Raw genomic sequence first — 9,359 nt, 5'->3', positions numbered from 1 at the left:
TAATACTGAAATAAATGGAAATAGATCTGAAGAAAAAAAGAGGCTTCACTCTAGTCTATGTTAAGTGAGACTAAATTAATTGGACTTTAAAGGAATTTCTGACTTTCTTTAAAAACAAAAAAACACATTAGATTAAGTCACTGCAAAGAAAAAATATACTGAAATTTAATAAAAATGTAACTTTGTTCACATTTTCAGTTGAAACACTTAATAAATGTTTATTTTCCAAGTTAAATTTTACTCGTGTAGAGTTAGTTTTTGTGCCAACACTAAAATAATAAAACTATAAACATAAAATAATAAACCAAAAAACCCTTTAGATACTGGAGGGTTTTTGTTTTCCCAAAAACTATTAATTTTTGATATCAAGATTTCAAAAAGTTGGAGCTTGGAAGTGGTTAGAGATAAAGTTATACTGTAAATAAGAAAAATATTGGATATGACCCAAAGTTTATGTTAATTTGCATATTGTGACATCACATGGCAGCAGCCATATTGGATTGCGTAACTTTTAGTAAAATTTAACTTTGAACATATTTACATGGAAATTTTCTTTGTGTTTTTGGTTTTTTGTCATCTTATCCTTAAAATAAATGAACTTAAATTTTAGTAGGAAGTAAAATCTAAAAATATCTTTTTATCTAAACAGCAGAGTAGACAAATCTGTCCTTATCTATCCAAAGTAAAACTAAATAAACTTTATTTTCTTACTAAACCAGCTCAGGACCACGCCTTTAAACTGGATTTTCTTCTTCACTTTGAATAGAAACATGCTCTGAAATGGTGTTAGGATTGAAGGCGCACGTGTCCGCCATCTACTGGTGGGAGGTGGTAACAAGATTTGGAAACTATATCCGGAGCAGGGGTGTCAAACTCATTTTAGTTCAGGGGCCACATTCACCTAAATCTGATCTGAAATGGACCAAACCAGTAAAATAATAACGTAATAATATATGAATAATGCCAACTCCAAAGTTTTCTCTGTCTCAGAGCAAAAAAAGTTAATTTACATTATGAAAAGGTTTACATCTACAAACAATCCTTACAAAAGATGTGAATAACATGAACCAACTGAAAAAAATTGTGTAATTTTAACAATATTCTGCTTCAGTTTATCATTTACACATGTACATTATAACTTACAGATCACAGTGGATCTACAAACACACAAAACATTTAGTAACAGGCAGAATATTGTTAAAATTGCACTTGCTTCTCTTACGACATTTCAGGTTATTCGCATTTTTTGCAAAATTATACTTTGTTTTAGTGTAAATACATGAAAATATTTAGATTTACAGAGAGAAACATTTGGAGTTGTCATTACTTATATGTTATTATGATAGTATTTGACTGGTCTGACCCACGTGAGATTGAATTGGTCTGAATGTGGAACGTGAACTAAAAGGATTGTTAATATCTTAGTATAATTTTTGCATTTCACAAATTCATCCCAAGGGCCGGACTGGACCCTCTGGCGGGCCGGATTTGGCCCCCGGGCCGTATGTTTGACACCTGTGATCTGGAGCTATGGTCTGTTTCAGTCAGGTATGTTGCTTGTTGGACTATTGTAACTTTGGCGCTTAAAGGGTTAATAAAGTGTTAAAAATGGCTAAAATGTTCTTGGGAGAGGATTTATAAACTCTGCAAAGTCTTGAACAAACACTGGAACTGACAGGGCATCTAAACCTGTAAAAACACAGAGAAAATCCTGAATAACACAATGAAAACACAATCTCTTTAAATATCTATAATAATAATAATAATAATAATAATAATATCAATGCAAACAATGAAGGGCTTCACATGATATTAATATGACATGAGATTCTCTTCAATAGACACTAGAAATGTCCTTCAAAGCCCGACATTTGACTTTTATAGCGTGATGATGTTTTAGAGCCTGGACTTTTATACTTTTACTGCCATAATGAAGCTGAATCGGTCTTTTTTACAAAAGGATCTGTGTCCTCTGGAGTAAACAATGTGTGGACTTCTGTTTTAGAGCAGAACTGAGTCTGGTCTAACTCTATAAATCAGTCTGAAACAGCATCGTGTTCAGTCTCAGCCTCTGTTTGCTTTTGGTTTCTGTCTCCACACCCACACATTTTATTTGTGTGTGTTTATGGAGCGGTGTTTTTTTTTTTTGTTTTTTTTTCTGTGCAGGGTTCAGGACTAGACCGGGCCTGTCGCCATGCGTTTCTGCCTCCGTTTTCCCCTGGGAAAATACCACCGGCATGTCAGAGATAATCTTGGATGAGTCACTCCAGTGGTAAGCAAAGAGGATCAGGGGTCAAAGGTCAGGCAGGATCGATGAGCGTCCTGGCATACAGTATGTCCAAACATCACACATGACCTCATCATCATCATCATCATGACCACAGTACCGTCGTACTCAGCAGTTTTCACTTCTTTTTATAGAACACCTCATACCAAACTCCGCTCAAAACAGGTCAAGTTAATGTTTGGGGAAGACCGCGTGTGGTTGTAACATCACTGTTTAAACCAATCAGGGATCAGACAGGAGTCATGTGATCCTGACAGTGTTTACCCACAAGCCAAAGCTGTCAACAAACACGTCTAGACTCTGTGAAACTACCTTTCCTAAACATGGTCAGGAGAAAGTGGTGACTTCTGAGGCTGAAAAGTGAAGCTGATGCAGTTCCTTGAATGTCCACCAGGGGGTCCATTCCAAAAGCCAGTCCATCCATGTTAACATGTCAAACATTACAACAGAAATAAACATTTCTATAGCCCGGTACAAAGAACGCTTTTAGTCTCTAAAGTTAATTATACACCATGAAAACTGTACAGGAGGTCATTTTTTTATATGACACCTCTTTAGATCATAATAAGAAAAAAAGCTCTGCGTATGTAACACATATTCCAAACTATAATAGCATCTTCCATGTAGTTTTCTGTGTGTTATTCAGAATTTTCCTCTATGTTTTCATGGGTTTAGACGCTCTGTGGGTTCCAGTGTCTTTCAAGATTTTGTGTGGTTTAGAGATCCTCTCCAAAGAAAAGGTTGACATTTTTTTATAGGGGTGAAACAATTCCTCAAGTAATTTGAGTACCTCGATAAAAAAAATGATCAAGGAATTTTCTCTGCCTTGAGGAATGGCTTATTTAATTGTAAAGCTCAAAGCACGGCATTTCACACGAACTATTTCATGTGTCACAACGCGCTTATGTCACTAACGCAAAGGAAGATGACAGGATGCGGAAGTGTTCGGTTGAAGCAGCGGGAAGATGGAAGAGGCGAGTGAATACAACAATGACGAAAGACACAGAAAAAAACACAATAAAAAGACAGAAAATGTCAGAAGTGTGGAAGCATTTCAGACTGAACAGCAGGTGAACACTGTGACATGTATCTGTTGTAACATGGCCCTTCCATACCACAACAGCACATCTGCGATGGACCATCTACTCATAAGACACCCAGAACGAAGCGGAGGACCCCAGATAAAATAAAATTAACGTAGCGCAAATCAATGAGATTAACGTTGATGTACCTTACTAACATAACGTTAGCCCTGTGGAGGGTTAGGTTTCTGTTAATTGTGGCTACTGTCGAATGTGTGGCTAGTTTATTACGATTGTGACAACCATAGATTTGCATCCGTGCATCTGTGATTTCCACGGTTAATTTCCCTAAAGCACGGCCAAAATGGTGCATGGGTTGGTAAAAGTTTTCTCTTACTTTGTCACGGCTGAATTTTGGCAAAATCCAACTACTTTTTGCTAAATTGAAGCAGCGGGGGAGGGATGGGGTGGGGTTATAGGTTATTAGACAGACAGATAAGGTGGGGGGGCCATTGCTTTGATTCTCCTGAACAGAGCAGAAATGTGTGAAATGTGTCAAACTGTTCATGCATGGACTCATTCCAAGTTCCTGTTCAAATGTTCTTGCCTCTTATATGCCACAACACATTCCTGTTATGTCTAAATTGAAAATTCTGAAACTCAGAGCTGCCAAAGTTCAGTTGCATATCAAAAAGGCAATGGTTATGCCTTTTTTTTTTAAAATTTATTATTGCCTTATATTTTTGATACTTATAAGAAATACTAAGTTGAAAGTACTTAAATTTTATTTATTTTTATTTGTATTTGCAATTGCCTCTCTGGAAATGTTTCTAGTCAAGAAAATACATTTTGTTGAGTATGCACAATATGAATGTAACATAAAACTGTTAATTATCAAAAAAAAAAAAAAAAAAGGAAACCAATTGGTCCTTCATTATTAAGTGTTTTAATATTAATAATAACCTTATTTCCTCTTGTGTATTTATAATTGCTCTTTAACCAAGCAACAATAAGTTTTATCCGATTACTTGATTAATCGAAGAAATTTTCAGTAGAATACTCGAATATGAAAATATTCGATAGCTGCAGCCCTATTTTTTTAGCACTTTAATTAGAGGTTAAATTAGCATTAGCTACTGAGACAGACATGCAGAGCTCTTGTTTATTAAATAAAACTTATTTTTAGATTATCTTTTTTGCTGTAGTTGTGTTTGGGGAGTTAAAATATCCCAACCATCAGAGTTTATTGGAGATTCATTACAATTTAGCTGCATTAGCTCATGTTAGCATTGATTTGTATTAAATTCTATGGTCTGTCAGCTAGCCTGCTAATTAGCTCAAGAAGCCATTATTAGTGTGTTTGTACATTTATACTGTTATCTACACAAGTATATGTGTTAACATTAGGGATGTAAACTAACGATTAACGATTACCACCCCCCACCCCCGACGAAACGCACACGTGTGCGCCCAACCACCCACCGGCAAAACACATGCGCATGCACCCCCCCATTACAGACTGTCACATCAACAGATGAATTCCACAGGAAACACTGACTGTACCCAGTGGTTCAATAAATCAATCATTAAGGAATATGACATACTTTTTCATGAAGTGTATAAACAGTATTTAGCTTTTATTCTTAGAGACCCTATTGAAAAAGAAATTCAGGTTCTGAGGAAAATCACTGCTTATCAATTAATCGTTATTTGATCGATTTGGGCAACCAACTAACGATTAATGAATTAATTGATAATTTGCATCCCTAATTAACATTTATTAAGGATCTGAAGTGATGATGAGATTTATTATGACACCATTAGTGAATGTGGGCGGGGCTTATTATGACACTATTAGTGGATGTGGGCGGGGTTTTCATTTAGTTCGAGTTTCATCCCCAATTAACCCTCATCTCAAAGAAACATGGTGACCTCCATGTCATGCATGAGTTCAGTCTGATGTACAAACAGTTATGACCAAATCTGTTCTATTAAATCTAAAATCTGTCATACAAATTTATTCTAATCAGATCTACATTGAGTCCATGTGAACGAAGACATTTTCTAGAGGTGTTTCTGACATGTGTTTGTAAAAATGGCCTGACCTTTGACCTTCGGCTACAAAAACTGTTTCAGGTCAACTTTACCTCCAAGGGAATTTCTGTACCAAATTTTGCATCATTCAGTCGAATCATTCCCTATTTATCGTCTTTTAAATGTCATGTGGACTGTGTGAATGATGACCAACACATGTTCAAACAGAGATGCAACGAAAAAAGTAAAATAAAGTCAAATCCTGGGAGTGTTTCCATGTCAGGACACGCAGAGTTCAGAAGTGGAGACCTGTAGCCAATAACTGTTTTACTCGTATAAGCATCTGCATTGTGTTGGATAAGAACTCACCTTGCACTAGTTAAATGTATTTTTATGCCTGTCCTGTGATGCTTTTATGTGTTGTGTAAAGCACTTAAAATTGTCCTGTAAATGAAATGTGCTAAACAAATAAACTTGCCTTGCCTAGTTTGAGTTATTTTTTCAATGATAACAGCAGAACTAAATCACAGAGATGACAGTTGTGTATTTGTTTTACTGAGTCTTATGTCATTTATGTCATTTAAATCATCCTGATACATCTTTTATAACATTTTGGTCTGGTTACATCTAAATTATTTTCATCTTGTTGCATCTCTTGTGATGTTTTCATCGTTCTGCATCTACGAAAAGATCAAAAAACAATAATTTAACTTGACCTTGTACATATCCTTTATTACCAACCTATCCATATCCTTATATGTTGTATATACTTGTCATCTATATTATAGTGTTAGCTTTTGTATATTTTAGGAGTAATTAGTAGTATTTTAGTCATATTAATACTGTATCTCAAGTTTATTGGTACATTGCCCATATTTCTCAGTATTTTGTGATATTTTTATACAGTCTTTTTGCACTTTAAGTGTTTGCTGCTAAACGGACAGACATATTTTAACTGATCTTGTAACAATGACAATAAAGATCTATTCTATTCTATTCTACTCTAAAAATCATCTAGTTTCTTTATCTTTCATGCAACAGTTGTAGTATTTAAGTTAATTCACTAAACCTCCTTTTGAAGTGTACCAGATTGTGATTGGTGACAGTGGCGAGGAAAAACTTCCCTTTAACGGGCAGAAACCTGGAGCAGACCCAGACTCCTGAAGGATGGCTGTCTGCCTTGACCAGTTGGGGTTAAAGAGAGAGAGAGAGAGAGAGAGTAAAGGAGGAGAAAAGAGAGAGCGATAGAGATATAGAGAGACTGGGGGGGGGGGGTGACACATGGAGTATGTTATGATGAATACATAGAGTGTAATCAGTCTGTGGTGGTCCTGGGTCAGGTGGGAGACTAAAAAGCCTTTTTGAACAGGAGGGTTTTGAGGTGTTTCTTAAAGCTCTCTACAGAGTCCATGGACCGTAGGTGTAGAGGCAGGTCATTCCATAGACGTGGTGCCACACTTTCTTTTTCTACTCCTTTGTTCCATTTCATGCCAGAATGTGTCACAACCTGCCGACACCGGGGGCGGAACTGCAGCAAAAGAAAACCATGTGTTCGACTTGTTTGTCTGATTTTTTTTTGCAGAGGTTTGGGTTGATGCCATCAGTTTGGTGAAGCAGTAATTCTATTTTGGTGGTTAATACTGTCACTTCTTTGGAAAATACACAGATTACTCACTTAGAATGGTTTCAGCACAAACATGGAAAGTTCAACAACTTTTATTTTATTTGTTTCTGTTTTTTTTTTTTCGTCAGCTCAGTTTCTCTAAATCCAAAATACCATTAAACAACAGAGGTCTTGGTTGTTTTCTTTTCATTTCCTGGGTTATAGCACCTTAAATCCTCCTAAATCTGGAACTTTAAGTACAGTCAGAAATGTGCAGATGTTGCAACTCAGACCTACTAGCAGGTAAACGTAAGCAAATTATATAAAGATTTGCAGCTCAGAACATTGATAGAGTGTTTCCACCAAACCCAATCTCCCCTGCATCTGTAAATAAATGACTACACCAGTCTTGTGCATGTTCAAAATGTGAAATTCAGCAAAAAATGCACCAACTATTCCAACGCATCAGGGTAAATTTATGCTGATAATGAACCACCATGAGCAGAGACCATGGTCGGTTTCAATCTTGGATCATAGATGCACATAAAGGGTTAATTTGATGCATAATTTGCCTGTTAAACATCTACATTAACATCATCTCTAATCTGAGACAACTTCCAACACTGATAAACAGATAAAGTGGAACCAAATAGGATTTAAAAGTCTAGTTTTACAGTGTTAAGAGCAAAAAATATGTAATTTTAGTGTCTTTCTGGGCTGTATAATCCCATTAGGCTGTAGCCAATTAACAAGGCAGTCATTCATCTACTCTTAATGTTAATTTATATTGTTTTTTTCAGTCCAGGTGTAAAGTTCAGGAGCCGAATTTAGCCGAACAACCTCTAGATATCAGATTTGTGTACTTCATGGACAAAAAGATAGAATTTTCTACAAAATAAGCGTATAAACGTTAAATGTGTGAACTTTTAAGCGCACTTCGGTGTGGTGTGGCTCCGCACAGATAACGGTAAAAGTTCCGTCACCCACCGGACGAGGTTGAGAGTCTCCGCCGAGTCCAGGATGACGAACACGGTCTGGGGCTGCAGGACCCCGGCCTCCTCCTCCTGGGGGTCCGGCTCGGATCCGGCTCCGGTTCGGGTTTGGTCTCCGGTCTTGATCTGGTCCGGACCGACCGCTGACATTTCTCCAACACGGAAGAAGAAGAAGAAGACGAACAAGAAGAAGGAGAAGAAGAAGAAGAAGGCTTTATTTCCCAGCAGCCACCGGGTGAGGTCAAAGTCTGTTCAGTGAAATCACAGCATGTTTCACACAAACACAGAGAAGCGGCTCAGTCTGTCTGAAACGAACAGCAGCTCAAAGAAGAGAAGGAGGAGGATGGAGGAGAAAGAGCTGAAGTGCACCTGGGCACGAAACACAGAGTCTGTAGTCTGAAGCCCGAGCAGCTGAGAGCCTAGAAATACAACACACAGACACGACACACAGGACTCAGAGGATCTAGACTGAACACAACAACAAAAATAAAACAGGAAGAAGTGGGGATGATGCAACATGACTCTACTTCCATCCTCCAATCACGTCCATTTTAAATACATACATACATACATACATACATACATACATACATACATACATAAAACTCACATCCATTTTTACATTGCATCAGTTTTTATTATTCATGTTATTATTTCCAACAGACCTTAAATTCAGGTTTGTTCATTGAGCAAAGGAGACTTTTCTAATGACAAAATGTTGTTTATTTATTTTAATTTTTTTTGAATGGGGGGATGCTAATAGAGACAAATAGAAAAGGACTAAAAATAAAACACTGGAATACAGAAATTTAAAACTAGACTGGACATTGCATTTAACACATTAGAAACTTATAAAGGTTTGAATCTTTAATATTTTCTATATTATATGACACCCCTGCGTAAATATAATATAATGAATATATTTTTCTTTGTATGTTTAGATAGATAGATAGATAGATAGATAGATAGATAGATAGATAGATAGATAGATAGATAGATAGATAGATAGATAGATAGATAGATAGATAGATAGATAATTTTTGAGGATTGTTTAAATGTAGCATGTAACTTTTGAGCAACTCATGTAAAATTAATTTTTAAAAAAATACAGAAATGCAATGTTTGAAGTTGTGATTTTTCAGCGACATTATTATTATTATTATTATTATTATTATTATTATCCTCCTGAGACCCAAGAAATGTCAGAAAAGTACAAGCTTTTTTTGTTTTTCATTAATTAAGTGCCTATATTGGAAACATCATGATGCAACAGTTTTTTTCAGATGCATTTTTTAAAATCTTTAATGGAATGTCCTCTGTGGTGGACAGTTTTCTTTTCTTTTTTTTTGTATAAAGTTGTGAAACTCTTGTCCACAAATGCGGACAGAAAACCCATAGCTGGGTCTTAGGAGGATATTATT

At 36.2% G+C, this 9,359-nt stretch overlaps 1 protein-coding gene across 1 annotated transcript in view; it reads right to left on the bottom strand.

Annotated features, from left to right (window-relative positions):
* The window catches only part of LOC115422649 (transcription factor E3-like), a 42,546-nt gene extending 34,157 nt beyond the window's left edge, over positions 1 to 8,389 (bottom strand). The window contains exon 1 of the mRNA XM_030139091.1: positions 7,934 to 8,389. Coding sequence (XP_029994951.1) covers positions 7,934 to 8,088 — 155 coding nt within the window. The 5' untranslated portion in view covers positions 8,089 to 8,389. The remainder of the gene's footprint in view (positions 1 to 7,933) is intronic.
* Between the last annotated feature and the right edge of the window lie 970 nt (positions 8,390 to 9,359).

Source organism: Sphaeramia orbicularis, chromosome 7, assembly GCF_902148855.1.
Source record: "Sphaeramia orbicularis chromosome 7, fSphaOr1.1, whole genome shotgun sequence".
Lineage (NCBI taxonomy): Eukaryota > Metazoa > Chordata > Actinopteri > Kurtiformes > Apogonidae > Sphaeramia > Sphaeramia orbicularis.
The sequence above is the reverse complement of the archived record's forward strand: the minus strand, read 5'-3'. Positions and strand labels throughout refer to the sequence as shown.